The sequence below is a fragment of the Paramisgurnus dabryanus genome, chromosome 14, assembly GCF_030506205.2.
Source record: "Paramisgurnus dabryanus chromosome 14, PD_genome_1.1, whole genome shotgun sequence".
Taxonomy (NCBI): Eukaryota; Metazoa; Chordata; class Actinopteri; order Cypriniformes; family Cobitidae; genus Paramisgurnus; species Paramisgurnus dabryanus.
Window position 1 is genome coordinate 13148123 of NC_133350.1, and position 21774 is coordinate 13169896.

The window sequence follows — 21774 nt, forward strand, 5'->3', positions numbered from 1 at the left end:
AATACAAGAATTTGTATACACATCTACTGATACAGATACAATAGTAATGCTAATCTACTCGGTCTTCTCCATTTGGCCAATTGTTTTAAAAGCATTTAATTTTAAGATATATTTCATTAAAATATTTCTGTAGAAATGTAGCAAATTGCTGTCTTATTCAGTTGTGTATTATGTTATTTTTTAACAGTTTTGAAAACAGTATGTAAGCATGTGCAAATTGGCCTGTACGTACAAAGAGTTTTGGCAGTTGTTGTGTCTGCGGTGAGAAAATAATTCATGAAATTTGAGAGATAAAGTCATTGAATGCATTTTGTGCTAAAGCAATGATAATTGATCCTCAGTTTAGCCCACAAAGACTTCTGTTGTGCTCACAGTGTAAAGAGTTTTGCAAATGTGACCTAAGTATTGAGAAATGTGTCCTAGCGTCTGTAAGAAAACTGTAAAAGAGTTATTAAGAGCGACAAGACATGAAAAGGATCTTCCTTGCACTGACTGACAGATTTGGAGCATGTACAGATGAGCGAGTGCGCGTCCTCGATATACACAGAATATACAGAGTTTAAAAATATCTGTTTTGACTGTTGGGAAAAAATATCTGATGTGTAAGATTATATCAGATCCTTGCATTACAGTTGATCTTAAAGCTGCCTGTGTCTCAATGTCAATCAAACAATAAAAGAAAGAAAAAAGTTGAACATATGTTGATATTGTTTTTGACTTTCTTTGAGTTTTACCAGTGATTTTAAGGAATGGATGCTGTGTTTTCGCTTTTTTTATATTTTAACTCGATTTTTCTCTAAATTGACTTTGCTGACTAACAGGTGTAGCTCTGACATTTTTTATCAGATTCCAACAAATCATTCATCATTTTGAAGTTTTTTTTAATAGAGAATGTCAAAATATAAATAACTAATTTTTGAAAATTTACTCATTCCGACTCATTTTGCCAGCACGGGTCACATATTTTTCGGTGCTGATGTTAGCAGGTTAAAGCATTCACACTGCACACGCTCACGTCACAGAAGTAGAGCTGAAGCAGCTGTGCTGTGATCATTTCTGTGCCGAGTCTATCAATACATAATCAAACTACTGATCCACTCGTTCAACTGTAATGATGTGATTGGTTGCAGAAAACACTCAGCTATTGCTGTTGAATTATGAATTTGCATATGATTTTTTAAGTAAAAACACCACACAGATATATAAACAACAATAAAAACTTGATTTTCACCACATGGAGACTTTATTAAGCTCTATAATGACAGCAGAAAATAATTTTAATGAATCCCTCACGTTTTCATTTTCAATCAGAGATAAGTTTATGTATTTGTATTCTGAATATGCATTTCAATTTTAAAAAAATTAAGCAAAGGCTTTGCTTTTCAGCAAGGTTAAGTCGTGAAGTTTCTGTAATGTTACTTTAATATTATTTGTAGTTATAGTATGGTAAAAAGCAAAGTGCTGACCAATCAGTAACATTATTTCATCACATATTAGGGTTTTGGGGGTATGGTGACAGAACTTCCAGTGACTCTGATTCCATACCAGCCTTTCCACTCTTTATCGTCTTGACCACCATGTTCAAAAGAGATGAAGCGTAGACCAGGACCATAATCTGTAAACTTGTGTGTCACCTATGAAAGAAAAAATAAAAGTGTGGTTATATTCAGTGTCCATGAACTTAAAACTATCCACAAGTTTCAGGGGGCACCACTGTAAAAATAATGTGGGTACAACTGCAGAAGTAGCATAGCAATTGTATTCTGTGTGTAAATTAGCAAAGAGGCTACGTGTTTTTCCCATCATTGTTTTTTTGAGTCACTCAAAACTAAATCGTTTCAGTATTAGTCCAAGTCGATGGTGTGTTAACACAGCACAGAATTAAGTGTTCAGATTACCATAAACAAGCGAGTACCCCGACCAAGGCCGCCTTAATGCACGGGCTTACCTGGGCTGAAGCCCAGGGGCCTCCCAAGTTCAGGGGCCTCCCAAGTTCACGTTCATTTTGTTTTTAACTTGTCAGGTTGTCTGTCAATCACTCTAACTGCACGTTACATGGCTGCTGATTGGTCCGTGGTAACTTACTGTGAAATAAAATATCAGACGTAACAGATTTTTCTATTCCGTGTAATGTAATTAAGTGCGCGTTGTCAACTTGGCATTCCTGCATGTAAGAGTGAGTGTGACAGAGAAACGGGAAATAATCCACCAACAAATGAAAGAGTGATTTCCGAAATTTCATAATAAGCACTGAGGTGCAGGTATCTCTCTCTCTTTCGCGCGCGCGCGCGCGCGCTCACTCTCTCTGTGCTCGTACAGCTGCGTCTCTGGCATGCAGAAGTCTCTCCAACCGTGCGCAAGAAACTGTGCCGCCAAATAAAAAAGGGGTTCCCGAAAGTTTAAGTTTAAGTTGTTATAAAGTTTAAGTTTACTCGCGTTTATATCAGTGACGCGTGCGCAGCTGGAGCGCTGTAGTTTGACGCGATGTAAGCTCACAGTACACACATCTGGTTTAGAAAGACGACGCAACGGTAAATGTGCAACTCAAAGCGTGACAAGACCATCTCAAATGATCATCCCCTGATCGCACCATTCATATTTATAATCTCCTTATCTAAAGATCTTATATACAGGTATGTTCCCTGTCTGTTTTGTGCATATTCATACGTGTTCGTTTTACATGCGTAGTATGCATAAATACTAAATACAATGCATACTATTTCTTCAATAGCCTACAAAATAAATAACTGATTTAAAAACAAGATTCTGTCTATAAAGACTTATCTTTTGTTAACATTAATGCATTTTCACTTTAAAACTAACTTTAACTTCTTATATTTTTACAACTGTGGTGAGCATTTAGTTAGTGAGTGGCAATTTTCTGCAAATTTGTATATTCCAAACATAAAGCTTATAAACATATATACTTTTGGTTTTATTTTCACCACAAGTTGCTGTTTGTGGTTGTTAAATAAAGTGTCTTGTGTTTATGCTCAAGTGGGCTCAGTGATATGTTATTAATGATAATATGGTGTTTTCTGGGTCAAAGAGGGAAAACTACATTTTGTGATGTAGATTACATAGATATTACACTTTTTTTTCAAAATGAGACTATAAATTGAGGGTATGGGGGGCCTCCAAAACCTTTCAGCCCCAGGGCCTCACATTAGGTTAAGGCGGCCCTGACCCCGACAGACGTTATACAATAGCGCATATATTTGTCCATGACACTGTTGTCATGTGGTTTCTACGTCAGTAAAGGCGGTGACAAAGGGTAAAGTGGATATTAACGTCATTGACAGGCGACTGCACTGCCCCTTTCACTGTTTAGAATAACAATTTTCTCACGATTTAAAAGTAGGTTTAAACATTAGAGATATTGAAAGTAATCAGCTGGACAACATATATATAACACTGGCCTAGTGGTGGATATTAAACTGCAAATATATTATAAATTGTGCCTTTAAGTATGTGTTAAAATTCACGTGTATTTGAATCATTTGGCCTTCCATACATGTACGCATAAAAAACACACCTACGCCTCACTTTCAGACGTGAAATCTATAAATCGCAAATTAGCTTGAAATTTTTTGCAGCTGCACAGTTGCAGATTTCTGCCTTTAAATGATGCCTACTGAATGTCATTGACATATAAAAGAGCAGAAATTGGAAAAGCAAAAGTGCGAACGTCTGCTCAGACCCTGACGTGGCGCTAAGCACTTTTCCATGACAAAGATAGTTTTTATAAATATTGGACTTTGCCGTGGATTTTTGCGTACGCGCACAAACGATCAAATCTGTCCTTATGCACGCTTTATAAATAATGATCTTTATCTCTTGTATTTAATTTAGTTTCAAAGCCAACATGATATTAAACCTGATTTCCTTTCTAAATGAGTTCTTGGTTTTATTGTAAACAATTCACCCGTCCACATTTTACCTGTGTCCAAGGGGTTTCAAGGGGCACAGTCACATCATCCGGCTTAAATGTAGCAATGACCTCACGATTTTCATTGAGCAGTGACACAGTAAGCCTATAAACGCCTCCACAGTCTTCTCGAGTGCTGTACCTAAACACAGACATGCAAAAGAAATGAGCTGCTATACATTAAATGAAAACAACACTGAAGTAGATGCTAAAGACTCACCAGTCCCTCACAGTCACTTCAGGCGCAGAATCTAAATATGCAGCATCATAACCGCTTTGCAGCAGAATGATCACTTGTTTTTTTAGACACGGCCTGGAAAATTGTACAGAAATGAATATTGGGACACAAAGACACAGCAGAGTATGATCATAAACTCACATTCACACATTATTATTATTGTCTATTCCTGTAGTGCTGAATAATTTTCTCTTACTTATGCGAGGTGCAGAAGTATGAAACCACTGCATCATCTGGGATCGGTTCAATACTCCATTGATTTCCACCGTTCTCCGTCAACTCCCAGTTACTAAAATCCTCTAAAAACACATGAGATAAAAGCTGTTTATATACAAAGATGGCTACATGTTACTGGCAATAAAATTTCATGTTTTTCTTTGATTTTAGAGTGTTAAATGATGTCTGTGCACATAAAAGATCTGTAAAGTTGCAAAAATTTCAAATCCACTTCTTTTTAAAAGTGAAGCCTCATCTAAAAGGCCTTGTTTAAAAAAATCGCATTTCCATGGATTTTGCCAACAAACTGGTATTTCTAAGCGGCCTGAGGCTGGGATTAAGCGGATTTAAGTGAAAGTATTTGATATATGACGTATAAAACGTGCATTTGGTTAATATTATCTCAAAAATGATGAGGTGGCGTTAGCAGAGCTCTTCTTATCTACTGTAAACATACATTTTCCCTTACACACAAATTTATATTTTTTTTATGTTATTTTACTTACCATGTCCATGTGGATTTTTCAAAAGATTTCCAGGCATTTTTGAGTTTTGCTTTTCCTGTACCTTCTGTAATTAAAAGATAAATTGTTCATAGAGCAATGTCATGTTTTATCTACACTGTAAAAAAATGGTTATGCATGTCAATTTAATTGAAGTTTTTGACTATTATATAGTTGGCATAACTTAAAAACCGGTTGAAATCATTTTACTTAATTTGTTTAACAAAAGCTTGGATTTTGGCTTTTTTTATTCAATGGGGTAAGTAAAAAAATCTTGAGCATTTTTCTTAAACATTAAATTCAAGAAAAATTCAAGAAAAATGTGCTTGTTTTATGCAAAAAACCACTTACATTTGATATTTTTGGTCTAAAACTAGACTTTTTTCTTGGGTCGTTTTGCTCATCAAGAAAAAGCATGTTACTTTAAGAATTTTTAGATATTTTTACTGAAAACAAGACAGAAATACTAAGATTTTTTTTCTTGAAAATATTTTTTTTGCAGTGTGAATGTAAAGTTTGCAGTGCTATCTAAACACATCTTTCACTAGACGTATTTACACTAAATTAAAGCAATAGAGATGTTTGTTTTGTAAGGTACCACCCACCGGCCCAAAAACGGATATCAATAGAATGATGAAGGGATCACGTGTTCTTTCCGTCCGTAGCGTTTCTAAAAAAACTATTTAATTTATTATAGTATTTTTGTCTTGTTTTCTAATATAAATATCTGAAAAGTCTTAAATTGAGATACATTTATTAGGTAAGCAAGTGGCTTAAGATATTAAGTTTTGTTTATTGAAAAAAATGATGAAAATCAAGAGATTTTTACTTAAAACAAGTCAAAATATCTGCCAGTGCAGTAAGAAAAATCAACTTAAATTAAGTTTACTGAAATAAGTTAAAACTGGAAGTTTATTTTTCTTACTGCACTGGCAGATATTTTGATTTGTTTTAAGTAAAAACCCTCTTGATTTTCATCATTTATTTCAATAAACAAGAATTGAAATCTTAAAGCACTTGCTTACCAAGTAAATGTATCTCAATTTAAACATTCTCAGATATTTATACCAGAAAACAAGACAAAAATACCAAGTAAGAGATTCATTTTTTGCAGTGTGGGTATTAACTCCAGTCATATTTTCAGTCAAGGTTAATTCCTAATCTTCCCCCCTCCGGTATATTTATAAAACATAATTAAAGACTTTACAAGGTTTAAAATGAATAATTTTTTGCCAGGCAGGTTACACTTAAATCAATCATTTGGTTATTCGAATCAATCAATTACAAATATATCAAAAAAGATCAGCATAGAAAAATAAATACAATCATACCTGGCAATTCAAGACACACAGCAGTGCGTGAAGTTCTGAATACAGATGCTTTTCTTGAAGCTCTTGCAAATGTACCTTAAATACTAACCAGAACAAAGACATTCTTTGACCTCTTTCAAGTGACCTTGAAGGACACCTGGTCAAAATTCCAGAAGTATCCTGGCAAAGCCACACCTCTAAGAAAAAATTCATCTTCTCTCTTAAGTTCAAAAACTTTGATCCATCTTATCTTAGACTTGTAGATATTAGACCTTTTTACTCATCGCACCATGACCTTCAAAAATATACCACATATGAATATGAAATTTCAATTTAAAACTAACATATTAAATAAAAAAGAAGATATATTTTCAGCAGTTACCCAATAATGTGATTTGAGTACTGTTTTTGGTTAAACCCCTTTGAGATGAAGTGATCGAACCTTAGGCTACAAAGACTGTTTTGGGTTCAAGCCTTTGAGATGAACAGATCAGGAAGTGAAAAGCTTCACCTGAGAGCCAAAATTTAGGTTAACAGCACCACCTGAGGTTATAAAGGTTTTTTTAGTGTCTTCTTCATAAGCAACTTAAAGTTTTTTGTTTTACCAGCCGTCTTACAAATTAATGCAAATGAGAGGAATTAACTCTATTAAGAGTTCTCTAATTATGAAATGAATTTTTCTATCCTTTGGCAGAAATTGACAATCACACTGCAAAAAATGATTTTCAAGAAAACATTTTCTTAGTATTTTTGTCTTGTTTTCAGTACAAATATCAAAAAATTCTTAAATTAAGATGCTTATCTTGATGAGCAAAACGACCCAAGAAAATAAGTTTAGTTTTTAGACCAAATATGTAAAATTTAATTGATTTTGTGCATAAAACAAGCAAAAAGGGAAGGACAAAAGGGAATGGTTTTGTAACCTTAGCTTCTCCCAAGAATGCAACCATGTTCGTCTCAACCTGTTGAAAACGGACAAAACACTTGTTGGAATGCAACTTAAGCAAAGACTCTAAATCCATGATGCAGCATTATTATACAAAACTAAACAATTTATATTTCATACACTCAACTGTACCATCTAGTTTATTTGTCATGAAATTAACATTCAGTAACCTTTCAATAAATGCTTTATTCATGTAATTGACTCAGATTCATAGTAATTTCACATTCTGCGGTTAAGCCCAATTTTCAGATTTCACAACAACCAGCATACTTCTCCTTATAATTTGCACAGTTTTCAGATTTTCCAACAACCTCCCTTATAACTTAATATAGCCAACGCTTTATTAGCATATATTATTATATGTAACAAAAACAGGGCTCAACATTATGGAGCTGGAATGATCTCAATAATAATTCATGCAAAAACTTTGAGCTTTATCATTTTACATGTATTATTTATGCTATTATAAAAACATTACACACTAACTAGTAGGGATGTAACGGTATCAAAAATTCACGGTACGGTAGTATTTCGGTATGATGCCCACGGTACGGTAATTATTGAAACTTTGCAGGAAGAAAAAAAAAACAAATGAAGACTTGGAAAAACTCCCATAAGTGTTTATTAAACAAGACTGAACATTACAATGTACAAAGTGTAGTGAAGTGTTTACAATTTTCATAAAAAGGACAAAAAAATTAAGTTTCATTTTAGTTTGTCGACTTTAAACAACTCCCAATCAGTCAGGTTTTAAGAATTGAGTGACTCCCTCAATTGACCTAGTTTTAATTATTATTAAAATTAATGCTAATGCTTGGTACTCCTATGAAAGCAACGGTTGTGATTGTAGAATTAAGAAAAGATGATGGGTTTTAAGATGGGTCAATTCCTGAAAACAAAAACAACCCAGTAAAAAATGAAAATTGCTTACTTATTGTAGCTGGACTTAGAGCTGAGGTCCGCTCACTTAATACAGGGGCGCGTTTCCCAATCGGAAGTCTGCAGCCTCTATGGGTCGCATTTGTAGGCTGCATACGTAACGAAGACCGTCTTATTTCAAAATATTAACATTTTTCAAGTTGACTATTATTCTTATTTAATCGTATATTATTGTAACACGCTTATGACTTGCGAATGTAATACTCCGTTAACTTAAATACACCAGGCGTTTAATGACGGATGCAGCCTGCATATGCGACCTAAGGAGGCTGCAACCTTCTAATTGAGAAACGGCATACACACTCTGCTCATTCACGGATTTACTCACTCGTTTTTTGAATGTCCATCACATTTTGTCCTTCCTCGTTTCTTGTCACAGCGAACGCGAACTTTTTCGACACATCAGATTTAAAATCCGTGTTTCTTTTTCTTCCGCCATTGCCGCTCCACTTGTAGAGAGGCGTCAGAGTAGCACGCATGGGATTATGGGAATTGTAGTTCCCGCGTCCCTCCACTCGCTTTACTTGACCGGAAAAAAACTACACGTGTTGCCCGGAAGACCTTACGTTTTACCGATCATGTGACCACGGTGGTACCGGGAAAATCTTCTACCGCAATACCACGAAATTTATAATACCGTTACATCCCTACTAACTAGGGTTCAAAAAAATGGGATCAGATAGAACGTGACCTTTAAGGGTGTCTTGTAGGTTGGCTCTGATTTCATAAAACATTTACATTCAAAACCTCTGGCTTCTTTGTCTTAATGTCATCAATTTATTTATTACTTATCCTTTATTTACCATTGTGTATGTAATATTATTTTGTTTACACCATCATCAAATTGTATCACTGTACGTGTGTACAACTGTTATAAAGGTTTGCACTTTGTTTTAAACACAGTTTGATTTCGATAAGATTTTTATAGAAAGTTTCAGAAACTTGTCAGGGTACTAACATTTACACGAATCATTTAACATTTTACTATTAAGTCTCCTAGGAGTAAGTGCTGGTATTACAAGCATTTTTGATTGCTTGAAACCAACATAAATATTATTATAGTTACTAACAAGAATTATGTTGTGTGTGCTCTAAATTATTTGCGTTGTGTTCTAATAAAACTGATATTACAGAGAAACTATTAAAAATCTTACTGAAATAAAACTGTGTTTAAAACAAAGTAAAACCTGTGCAAACCTTTATAACAGTTGTACACACGTACAGTGATACAATTTGATGATGGTGTAAACAAAATAATATTACAAACACAATGGTAAATAAAGGATAAGTAATAAATAAATTGATGACATTAAGACAGAGGTTTTGAATGTAAATGTTTTATGAAATCAGAGCAAACCTACAAGACACCCTTAAAGGTCACATTCTATCTGATCCCATTTTTTTGAACCCTAGTTAGTGTGTAACGTTGCTATAATAGCATAAACAATACCTGTCAAAGGATAAAGCTCAACGTTTTTGCATGAATTATTATTGAGATCATTCCAGCTCCATAATGTTGAGCCCTGTATTTGTTACATATAATAATATATGCTAATAAAGCGTTGGCTATATTAACTTATAAAGGGAAGTATGTAGGATAATCTGTAAAAGTATGTTGTTGGATAATCTGAAATTTGGGCAAATTGTAAGGGGAAGTATGCAGATTGTTGGAAAACTCGAAAACTGTGCAAATTGTAAGGGGAAGTATGCAGGTTGTTGTGAAATCTGAAAATTGGGTTTAACCGCAAAATCTGAAATTACTACACTGCAAAAAATAAATTTTTTCTTGAAATTTTTGTCTTGTTTTCAGTAAAAATATCTAAAAATTCTTAAATTTAGATGCTTTTTCTTGATGAGCAACACGACCCAAGAAAATAAGTCTAGTTTTTAGACCAAAAATATCAAATTTAAGTGATTTTGTGCATAAAACAAGCGAAAAAATGTGACAATGGGGTAAGCAAATTTTTTCTTGAATTCTAAGCCTCTCCCAAGAATGCAACCATGTTTTGTCCCAACTTGTTGAAAACAGACAAAACACTTGTGTTCAAGAAAAATGTTCAATATTTTTTTGCTTAACCCATTGGCAGATTTTTTTGCCTTGTTTTATCCACAAAATCACTTAAATTTGATATTTTTGGTCTAAAAACTAGACTTATTTTCTTGGGTTGTTTTTCTCATCAAGAAAAAGCATCTTAATTTAAGAATGTTTTGATATTTTTACGGAAAACAAGACAAAAATACTAAAACATTTTTTCTTGAAAATTTTTTTTGCAGTGTAAGAAGTGGTTTTCCGTACAGGGATTAGACTAGTCCTAGAGTAAGACAAATGTAAGAGCTGTCCAAACAGAAAACAACTTGCACTGACATATCTTAAAATCCATCAGTACCCTTTGTTTTGCCTAAAATGCATGCCAGTAATGTTTTAGTAAGGTTATATTTCCTAATTAAACTAAGGCCTAGTCCTGGTTTAAGCTAATCCCTGTCCAGGAAACCACCTCTAAGTCTTGAAATAAATAAAGTTTTTACTTAAAAAAAGTCAAAATATCTGCCAGTGCAGTAAGAAAAATTAACTGAATTCCAGTTTCAACTTAATTCAATAAACATAATTTAAGTTTATTTTTCTTACTGCACTGGCAGATATTTTGACTTGTTTTACGTAAAAAAAAAACTTCAATAAACAAGACTTAATATCTTAAGCCACTTGCTTGCCAAGTAAATATATCTCGATTTAAGAATTTTCAGATATAATATTAGAAAACAAGACAAAAATACTAAATAAAACATTCATTTTTTTGCAGTGTACCAGTGGCGGGGCCAGGGATTTTTCATAAGGGTGGCCAGGCAGGGGCCAGCAGTTACTCTGGGGTGGCACATAAAATCTCTATCATCCAACCTTAAAATACTTTTTTAAAGAATTATAGGTGCGTTAATCAGAATGATGTACAGTATAACATACAATTGCTACAATACTTTAATTTTAATGAAAATGAATTGAGATTGACATGCAATTTATAGTCATAATTCAACCTCATGTTTTTCAAACTATTTAATCTAATAAAACTTTTGAAATTTACTTTGAAACCAGAATTGATATCTCCCATTGCTGAAAAAACTATAGAGACCAGAAAATCACATGCATTTTGTAGGCCACCTTGATGCGTCACCATGAAAACCAAAACAGCCGTTAAAATAACTCACCATGAGGACAGACAGGAATTTTAAAACCTACGCGTGAAAGGGTTAACTGACCTGATAAGGTGTTGTGCTCAAACACTCGAAGCTGATTCAGGGACCGAGGCTGCACACTTTTTACGAAAGGTGGAACCTTTTTTTTCCCTTAAAGGCTGGCTTTCGTGGAACACACTTAACTTCCAGTAAACTCCGCTAAGATCATTTATGCACCATGAAAATGTACCCATAGCACTAAAGGAAAGGGTAAAAGTGGAACTCAAAAGAACGAAGGATCTTGGAGTTATCATGAAGCAAACCGAGCCCACTGATTGGGTTAACAATATGGTGACTTGTAAAGCCTAAGAAGCTGAGGATTTGAATTGATCCACAAGATCTTAACTCATTCACCGCCTGCCTTTTTGAGAAAAGTTGCCCACCTGCATTTTTGTGATTTTAACAAAAGTTTCACAAAATTCCTTGCAGGAAAAATTATCTTCTATAAATATATAAACATACAAATTATATCCAAATAAAGAACACACCTTCTGCTTTCAAACAAACAATAAACAAACAAACAAACAAACAAACAAAATGGGGAAAAAACATTTCATTATATATTTACTTTTCCACTTAATTTAACCACTGAAATATGGATATTTCTCTTCAAAAATACAACATTTTGAGCAAAAAGCTTAAAAAATTGCGTTTTTGTAAAGGAATTTATGTTAGAGATCAGACTCAGAATGACTATCAAACATAAAGGCAGTTAAAATAAATCATTAAATCTTTTTAACTTCCGTTTTTGATAAATTCGGTTTGGCACTTTCACTTTAAAATTCGTCCAGAAAGGCATATTTATTAGTTAAATATTAACTCATAATTGACGAGATAAATCGTCAATGGCGGTGAATGAGTTAATAAAGCCATAAAGAGAGAACACAGAGTACACCTTACGCACAGTTGAAGGAATAATATCTGAAATGCCAAAGTATTTTCAGTACTCAATGCCACTCATGGTTCAGCAGGATGAAGAGAGCTCCAAACGTTGTACTTTTAACACTCATTTGGAAGATACCGATTTGTGAGACTTCCATTTGGTGTTGCATCAGCTCCAGAAGTGTTTTAAAAGTGCATTGCACAAAGACTAGAAAACTCAAGACCATGTTATAGTCGTGCATAACGTCTATGCCGTAGCTACGCCATAGTCATCTGTAGCCTGTGCATATTTCTCTGTAGCCGGACGTGCACTTCGGCAACATTTTTACAACGCGTGAGTTCTTTGCGGACTGTGAGATTGGTCCACTAGAACACCTCCTGTCAGGTAAAAACACTGAATCAGGTATTTCAGTTTGTGATGTTTGGGCCAAGTTGAGTAGTGATTTAACTGAAACTGCAAGAAAAGTCGCTAGCTATTAACTTTCATCACTACTGGTCTTCTCGAAACATACACAAAAGCCGCTGCTTCTCTTTATTTGTGGGATAAAGCAAGCTGCTTCTTCTTTGGTGGTTGAGCTGCTACTGTGGTTACACGCGAGGACACACGCGTGTTTGCACCTTCCATGCATCTAAATATATGATATGACCAGTAGTAATATTTACTAGCTATATTCTTAATTTGGGTGTTCAGTCTGCATTTGAAAAGGTTTTAAATCAAACTAAACCAAATAAATTAAGCATGCCAAAGTCAACTTTAATCAAGAAACAAAACTGTGGCCAGTGAAAATGCTGAGTGGCTAGCAACTTTGGAAACCGCACTAACCACTGTGGCTGGTAAGCAAAAAAGTGAATGTCAAGCCATTTTATGACAGTGTAGTTGCCTTTTATCATTTATAAAAGGTCATGTAGTGATGACAAATTAATTTTTAAAACTACAAATATTGTTTGTAGTCTCTCAATATTTTAAAATAAACTATAGCATAAAGTATAGACAATGTATATCATTTTATTACCAATAACATTTAGCCACGTGACTTAGTATATAAACAGCTTTTGTCCCATTTGTTTTTTAAGATAATTCTAGTAACTGGGAGTTGATGCCGAACGGTGGAAACCACTGGCATATTGAAGAGATGCCAGATGATTCAGTGGCTTCATACCTTTTACATTTTTTTGTCCCACGTAATACTAGATAGTATTGTATGTACATATAATTGTGTGATTATGTGCATGCATGTGAACATTATTCTGTACAATACAGTATTGAATCGTATAAATATCACTAGTACATGTTCTCGCTGTGCACCGTAACGCCATCCCTCATAAAGGTTTTAAAGTAAACAATAATGGGACAAACACGTAGCCTCTTTGCCTTTTTTGCTTTGCTCTTTACTATTGGTATGTTACATCTGCTCCCTCACCAGAAGTTGTAGTTTTAAGTGGACGCCGAATATAACCACACTTTTATTGCTTCTTTAGGTGACAAGTTTACAGGTTATGGTCCTGGTCTAAACTTCATCTTTTTTGAACATGGTGGTCCAGACAATAAAGGTTGGCAAGGGTGGTATGGAGTCAGAGTCACTGAAAGTTCTGTCACCATACACCCAAAACCCTAATGTGATGAAATAATGTTACTGATTGGTCAGTCGGAATACAAATACATAAACTTATCTCTGATTGAAAATTAAACATGTGGGGGATTAATTAAAATTATTTTCTGCTGTCATTGTAGAGCTTAATAAAGACTCCATGTGGTAAAAAAACTAGTTTTTATTGTTGTTGTTTATATGTTTATGTGGTGTTTTAATACACTTTAAGACAAATCATGTGCTAATACATCATTCAACACTTATTTTTGCAGTGTAACTAACTACTTTTTTTAAAGTAACATACCCAATACTGGTATATGCACTCGGTTTCTTTAACTATTGTATGATGGTTAATCAGTAAGCTACGTGGTTGTTTCAAAAGGGCACCCCAGAAAAACATTGCAGGAGTTTAATTAACTTGATGCAATACTTTGATTAAAAAGCGATAATGTTTAAAATGATGGATATAGACGTTTTATCAGATGCACATTCATTGTCACGGTTACGGGCATGGTCAGAACTTTACTTATTTAATGGTCTGACTAGTGGCTAAAACAAACTCTGGAACAAATACCTCGTCAAAAAGAACAAATGTTTTGGTTTCCTAAAGACATGGGGAGACGCGATCATGAATCACCACTAAGTGAAGGAAGGTTTGGCAGCGGGTTTGTAGTTAACATTATTATAGTACACATTTTACACAGCAACTTTAGCTCATCGTTTTTTATACACTTTAGCTATGAAATATGGTAAGGTAATCTACTTTTTGTTTATTTAGCTTGTTATCAGAAATAAACTACTCTAAAAGGATTTTGTTGTTATTGATTCTTAGCGGAGTTTAACTGAAGTTTTGTTCCACGAAAGCTGTTTGTTTTTGTTGTTACTGCTGAAACCGTTTATGGAATGCACTGCATTTGCTTATTATTATTATTTTCTTCAAAAGCACAATCAATGCCAGTCTACATGTCAAAATAACAAGGAACTACACCTTCTAACCACAGCACAACAGAAACAGTTAAAACCACAGTTGCTTGCGATGCAGTTTGTGAATGTCTGCACGATATTTTAAATAAAAACCCTAGATTATGATTCAACGACGGAACTTGTCAGGATATTTCCCTACCAATGCTTTCGGGAAACACGCCCCTGTCTGTAAGGCAAGCAATTTGATTTTAGGAAGTTTGCACCCAATAAATACTCTACACAGTGCTTTACTGACACCTGAAAAGCTCAACTCACTTTATGAAGTATTGCACATTTTATTTAAGCCATTGAGTGTACTGTGATTTATTTGCATTAGGTGTGTGTACAGTCCCATCATGGGGCAGTCATTGATTGTCTATTTCTGCTACAGGATAGAAGAATTAAATCTCTATAATCCACAGCTATTAGAGTTCATGCCTCTCATTTACATTAAACAAGAATCACTATTGCTTTTATTTAGTGTGAAAGATGTGTTTAGATAGCACTGCAAACTTTACATTTTATTTACTTAATTGTGGTGCATAAGATTAAAGTCATGTTAGGGTCAGGTTTTGCAAAATGTCTATATTAAGGATACTTAAAAACTGAAATCACCAACATTTTGGACCAAAGTTAAAAGTCCTCAAAAGGACAGAGCTTATAAATAAAAAATCCCAAAATCCAAATTTTTGTTAAACAAATTAAGTTAAATAAATTCAATCTGTTTTGCCAACTAGACAAAAACCTAAAGGTCCCACTGACTAGCATAACCAATTTGAATAAATTTGCACAGCACTGCAGCATTTTTTTACAGTGTATAGAACAAGACACTCCATGTTTCCATCGCCATGACTTTATGAGCATTGTAAAGTATTGCATCAAAAACGAGTGAAGAAAAATGACAAATTAATTTGCAAAACAGATTTTAACGGTCGCTTGAGGTGTTTTTATTTATGTGAAAAAGAGTACATAATGCAAAGATGGAAATGTATTTGCCAAATAAATTCTGACGTAGCAAACATTAAACGCAGAAGATATAGTCTAGCTGTTTGGGGGGAATGTGATTGGTCGACATCGTTTCAATGCCCTTGCTGCATCAAACTTTCCGCATTTCTTTTTTTGTGTTTAAACATTCAGTCTGGGAATTACAGGCTGCACTGCTAATAAATTAATAACCCATCGTGACTACATGCAGTCCTGTCTCCATTTTCTATGCATGACTTGTTTTGTTTACTGCTGGTTACTAGATTACCAATACCATTCTCAAACAACTTGAGGAAAACGCACCTAATTCACATTTGTTTGTTTATCTTCGTTTGCGAATTTCTTAAAGATTTGCTTCATGTTTGGATGGAAACCCAGTTAATGTTCCATATGACCTTTTTCTCTTTTAAGTTGTACAGGAAAAGCAAAACTCAAAATGCCTAGAAACCTTCTATTAAATCCACATGGACATGGTTAAAGAATAAAAAAAATTATATATATATATATATATATATATATATATATATATATATATATATATATATATATATATATATATATATATATATATATATATATATTTGTGTGTAAGGGAAAATGTATGTTAAGATAAGAAGAGCTCTGCTAACCCCACATCATCATTAATGATCCACGAACGCTTTGGTTACAAACATTTCTCTATATCTTCCTTTGTGTTCTTCAGAATAAGAAATTTAGAGATTAAAAGAGATTGAATCTAGCTAAATCAAGTAAAATTACTCTAAACCAAGTAAATTTAGCATGCCAAAGCAACTTTAATCAACAACTTCAACAACAAAATTGCTGCTAATGAAAATGCCGAGTGGTTGTTACATTTGAAAAAACCTGGCGCTGTTCGTTGGAAAGTATATTTTTCTAAAGTTTAATTACACAAAGTTTATTACAAATTAATGTATTTAATACAATTTCCTGCCACCCAATCACTGCTTTAAGTGCACAAAAGACGAAAGTTTAACAGCCGTGCATCAAATTTTATATTCTGACGTTTATCATTTGCAATGTTTCTTGCATTGTTAGTAATATTGCAACTCTTTACTATGTTTTGTCCAAAGAAATTGATTTTAATTTTTTAAAACTTATACAAAAGAGACCTGGCCAAGGTAACAGCCAAACAGTAAAACCATTTTAAAATACAACAGGTACACATTACAACAATATATAAACAATGCCTTTATATTCACTAATGGAAACAAATTTATCTAGTTTATTTTTGCAAATTATTTTGTAGACTTGAGGTATGTTAAAAAGCAAACACTTGGAAGAGCGTAGCTGGTAATTGCCAGAAAGAAGATTACAGAGAAAAGCTGGAAGTTTACTCAACATTGCTTTATAAATAAAAATTTACCAGTGCTGTTTTTAACATATAGATAATAATTTCCCACCCACCATCTCATATAAATTACAATGATGTTCATGGGACTTTGCATTTGTAATAAAACATAGTGAAGCATGGTAAACCGAATCAAGACAGAAGATGGCGCATGCATGTACAATATATCACCATAATCAAGCACAGTTAAAAAGGAAGCTTCTACAAGTTTCTTTTTGGTCTTTAAAGGTGACATAGAATGATTGAACGGAGTATTTATCCTTGTTCTATGATGTGACATGTAGACAAAAAAATTTTTGTTGGGTCTGTAATGCCTTAGAAGCTTCCTAAAAACCTATCTCAAAAAGCTCTATTAGAAGGGGGAATTTAAACAAGTGGTTTTGCACATATTTGGCTCCCCCTACTGGCTTAACTTGCAATCTCATTACTGATTGGCTGACTTTGCTGCCACTCAAAAAATGTAGCCAATTATTTTAAAGTGGAGGGGCAGGGAGATGCCTGTGATGTCATGAGCATCAGTTTTTCAGATTGGGCCGTTTTCTGGCTGACATTTCTAAAAGAGTAATTTCTATGAGACTGAGATGTTTAGCTCTTTTTGTATGTTTGTGAATGTGGGTAGACTACCATTATTCAACAAAGACAAGGTAAAAATGGTTTTTCATTCTCTGTCCCCTTTAAAGTAAAGTTAGATTAATCTCTAAATTAAAAGCCAAGCGATTAGAGTAGCAATATTTACATTAAACAAAAGCTTATCATCAATCCAAATGCCCAAGTACTTATAAAAAAATACTCTTTCAATAACTTTACCATCAGATGTAAAGTCTGAGCTTTTGGAAAAAACATAAACTTTGTTTTCTATGAATTGTAAACTAACCAGAGCATCTTACAATGAATGAAATGCAAACTGAAGCTCCTTCATCGCCTGTAGATGGAGCAAATGTATAAATAATATCATTAGCATAAAAGTGTTTTTTTTTTATTTCAATTACTGACTAATAAAATTTTCATTGCCATTAAAGTGAAATGACTAAACCTAAACATAAGAGGCCATATACAAGAAAACATTTCAGACACACTTGATGGGTTTTGTATCTGAACGTCTCACTGTGGTACCCTTTCAAAAAGTACAGCTTTTGACCTAAAGAGTTCCAATTAGTACATCAAAGATATATATTAGTACCAGCTAAATACATAGCTTTACCTAAATGGTGCATATCAGGAGCATTTTAAAGGGTACAGTACTGCCTCAGTGACAGCTTAGATATATTTTGACATTTTTTCTGACAGTGTTCAGTTGCCTTATTATTTATAAGGTCTTGTAGTGATGATTAATTTTTAACACTAGAAATATCTTTTTGTAAGTAATTCAATACTGTACATTATTATATAAGAGTCGGGTTAAAATAGTTTTTATATATATAAAGCATAACATAAAGTATAGACAATGTAAGTCATTGACCATGACATGTAGCTATCTTAGTAAACAGCTTTTATCTCATGTGTTTTAAAGAGAAGTTTAGTAACTGGGAGTTGACGAAGAACGGTGGAGATCAATGGTGTATTGAACCGACGCCAGATGATGCAATGGTTTCATACTTCTGCACCTCACATAAGTAAGAGAATAGACAACAATAATGTGTGAATGTGAGTTTATGATCATACTCTGGGTCTCAATGTTCATTTCTGTACAATTGTCCAGGCCGTGTCTAAAAAAACAAGTGATCATTCTGCTGCAAAGCGGTTATGATGCTGCATATTTAGATTCTGCACCTGAAGTGACTGTGAGGGACTGGTGAGTCTTTAGCATCTTCTTCACTATTCTCTTCATTTAATGTATAGCAGCTCATTTCTTTGCATGTCTCTGTGTAGGTACAGCACTCGACATGACTGTGGAGGCGTTTATTGGCTTACTGTGTCACTGCTCAATGAAAAACGTGAGGTCATTGCTACATTCAAGCCGGATGATGTGACTCTGCCCCAGGGTACCCCTTGGACACAGGTAAAATGTGGACCGGTGAATTGTTTACAATAAAACCAAGTTTAGGAAGAAAACAATAGTTTTAAGTTCATGGACACTGAATATAACGGCACTTTTATGTCTTCTTTCATAGGTGACACACACATTTAAAGGTTATGGTCCTGGTCTACGTTTCATCTCTTTTGAACATGGTGGTAAAGACACTAACGAGTGGAAAGGCTGGTATGGAGTCAGAGTCACTGGAAGTTCTGTCACCATAGCCCCAAAACCCAGATGAGATTAAGTAATGTCACTGAATTGTCAGAACTTTGCTTTTAAAGCAACACTATGTAGTTTTTTTACCTTTAAATAATGTCTCTAAAATTATTTCAGTGATAGAACAACTTTTAACTGGACAAATTGTACTGTTGCTTCAACCTGAGCAGCCTCCTAGCTGCTACAAGCACACTCTGAAAGTGGCGGTGGAGGGTAGAGCACACAGCCCCGCCCCTCCCCCTGCCTGCAGAAGAGTGTCTGATACCAGGCACTGTTGCGCTTTTCAACCACATGGGGGAGCTGTAAGTCATTTTTACATGCAAACTACATAGTGTTGCTTTAACCATACTATAAATATAAATAAATAAATAGTAAAGTAACATTACAGAAACTTCACGGCTAAACCTTGCCGAAAAATGCAAAGCAATTGCTTATGTTTTTTAAAGATTTAAATGCATATTCAGAATACATATTTTGAATGAAAATTAAACATGTGGGGAATTAATTGAAATAATTTCCTGCTTTCAGTACAGCTTAATAAAGTCTCCCTGTGGTGAAAATCAAGTTGTTATTGTTGTCTATAATCTATGTGGTATTTTTAATATGCTTTGATACAATTCATGTGCAAATTCATTATTCAACACAGTTGCTGAGTGTTTTCTGCAACCAATCACATTAACACAGTTGAACGAGTGGATCAGTTGCTCGATTATTTATGGGTAATGCATAGACTCAGCACAGAAATGATCACAGCACAGGTGCTTCATGTACATGTGTGAGCTTTAACCTGTTAACATCAGCAGAGGAAAATATTTTGTATAACTCATGTACGCATCGTGAAATCGTCAGCTACGTGTCTGGATCTGCAGAATGCAGCATCTATGTACATATATATCTATGGTCCGAGCCAGTTGAGTTATTCACTGTATTTATAGATTTGCATACTAAATGAGTTAAGGTTGTAGAGTTACATTCAAGCCATTTTAAAGCATGGTGAAATTATAAAAAACCTTGCATATGTTTTGACGCTCAAAAAATACAATTATCGACTACAGGGGTACTTTAACTTTTATTTAACCCGGTATAAATCTCTGTGTGCATTAACCACTAATTACCTCTGTATGTCGTATAATCATTTGAAAGACAATAATATTTATGTTAGAGTTTGGGCCCTATTTTAACCATCTAGTGCATGGTGTGAAGTGCATGTGCACTTAGGCCATGTCTAAATCAACTTCTGCTAGTTAAACATCGGAAATAATGAAAAATTGTTTTGGATATAACGTACAATAAACGAATCAGAGTCTCATCTCTCATCTCCCTTAAAAAGCCAGTTGTGCTTGCTTGCAACATGGTGGAAAAAGATTGAACACTTCCCAAGAGAGGAAACCAATTGTGTTTGTCATTACTTCAAAAAGGTAATTCTAATACATTCAATGAGTGTCCATTATGACATGTAAGCATTTTATGTACACTCGTTCCCTTCTCAGGGAACAACAGTTACATACGTAACCCGAGACATCTGTCAAACACAACTATGCAAAAAAACATTTTGGTATGAATCAACATTCGCATACAGAAGATATAAGCATTTAAAGCCAACAGTTTAGCACGTGTGCTTAAAGGAACAGTATGTAGGATTGTGGCCAAAACTGGTATTGGAATCACACAACTGGTGGCCAATACACAAAATGACAACATAAACATCGGTTGAGGGCTGCAACTCCACTTTTTAAATGACAATATCCTGGCCAGACCACTGTTGTCAGTGATATAAGTATTTGAAATGAAAATGATTTCTTAATGTCTAGTGACATATCAGGGCCATTTTATGATCAATTTATATAAAATTCTTAAATACTCATTTAAAAAGTCTAGAAAACTTCTTGCATAAAATAGATTCAAGCACTTTCAATGACCTGTGTAGATGTATGTGGATTTTCAAAAACTTCCCAGGGACTTGAATTGTTCCCCCAGATTCACAAACTTTCAAGGATTTTAAGGACCCGTGGGAACCGTGAATAATAATCTTTTATATTTTAATCTTTCCTGCGCCATTGACTTTAGACCAGCTCCTTGTTGGTCAATGGCACAATCGTTTTCATTTGCCTCAAAATAGCAACGCGCCAACAATGTGCCTGAACACAACTCATTTTCAGACCAGTAGCCCATGGGGGAACAGATGGGCACAAGTGCATTTGCCATTTAAACAAAGTGACGCTGGATATGAAAATGATAACTGTATCGGGATAAAACTTGCAAAAGCTAGTGGCTCACATCCTGCTGGTGTCTTCTAGGAATAAAATAAAATCTTGAATCAAGAGACCAAAAACGAATTTTCTAGTGAAAGTCTGTTATTTTAGTGGGTCAGTGGCATGTTTTAAATGGAAGAGCTCAAACGTGGATTGACAAAGAATCATGGTCAGATTATAATGTAATGTTATATAAA

General features: G+C 34.3%; 2 protein-coding genes and 1 long non-coding RNA gene across 3 annotated transcripts; 2 read left to right on the plus strand and 1 right to left on the minus strand.

Annotated features, from left to right (window-relative positions):
- Positions 1-1399: 1399 nt before the first annotated feature.
- LOC135740819 (F-box only protein 2-like) lies at positions 1400-5007 on the minus strand. The gene is made up of 5 exons (XM_065259351.2): positions 4889-5007; positions 4363-4465; positions 4149-4241; positions 3941-4070; positions 1400-1634 (listed from the first exon to the last, which is right to left on the minus strand). The coding sequence occupies exons 1-5, from the start codon at positions 4923-4925 to the stop codon at positions 1494-1496; spliced, it is 504 nt and encodes a 167-aa protein (XP_065115423.1). The 5' UTR covers positions 4926-5007; the 3' UTR covers positions 1400-1493.
- A 5819-nt stretch (positions 5008-10826) lies between these two features.
- On the plus strand, positions 10827-18706 carry LOC141280741 (uncharacterized). The gene is made up of 3 exons (XR_012335068.1): positions 10827-11001; positions 16135-16196; positions 18603-18706. It is a non-coding gene; the product is annotated as an uncharacterized lncRNA (long non-coding RNA).
- A 20-nt stretch (positions 18707-18726) lies between these two features.
- On the plus strand, positions 18727-19881 carry LOC135740799 (F-box only protein 2-like). Its single transcript, XM_065259329.2, has 3 exons — positions 18727-18884; positions 18962-19091; positions 19204-19881. The coding sequence occupies exons 1-3, from the start codon at positions 18727-18729 to the stop codon at positions 19345-19347; spliced, it is 432 nt and encodes a 143-aa protein (XP_065115401.2). The 3' UTR covers positions 19348-19881.
- The last annotated feature ends 1893 nt before the right edge of the window (positions 19882-21774 follow it).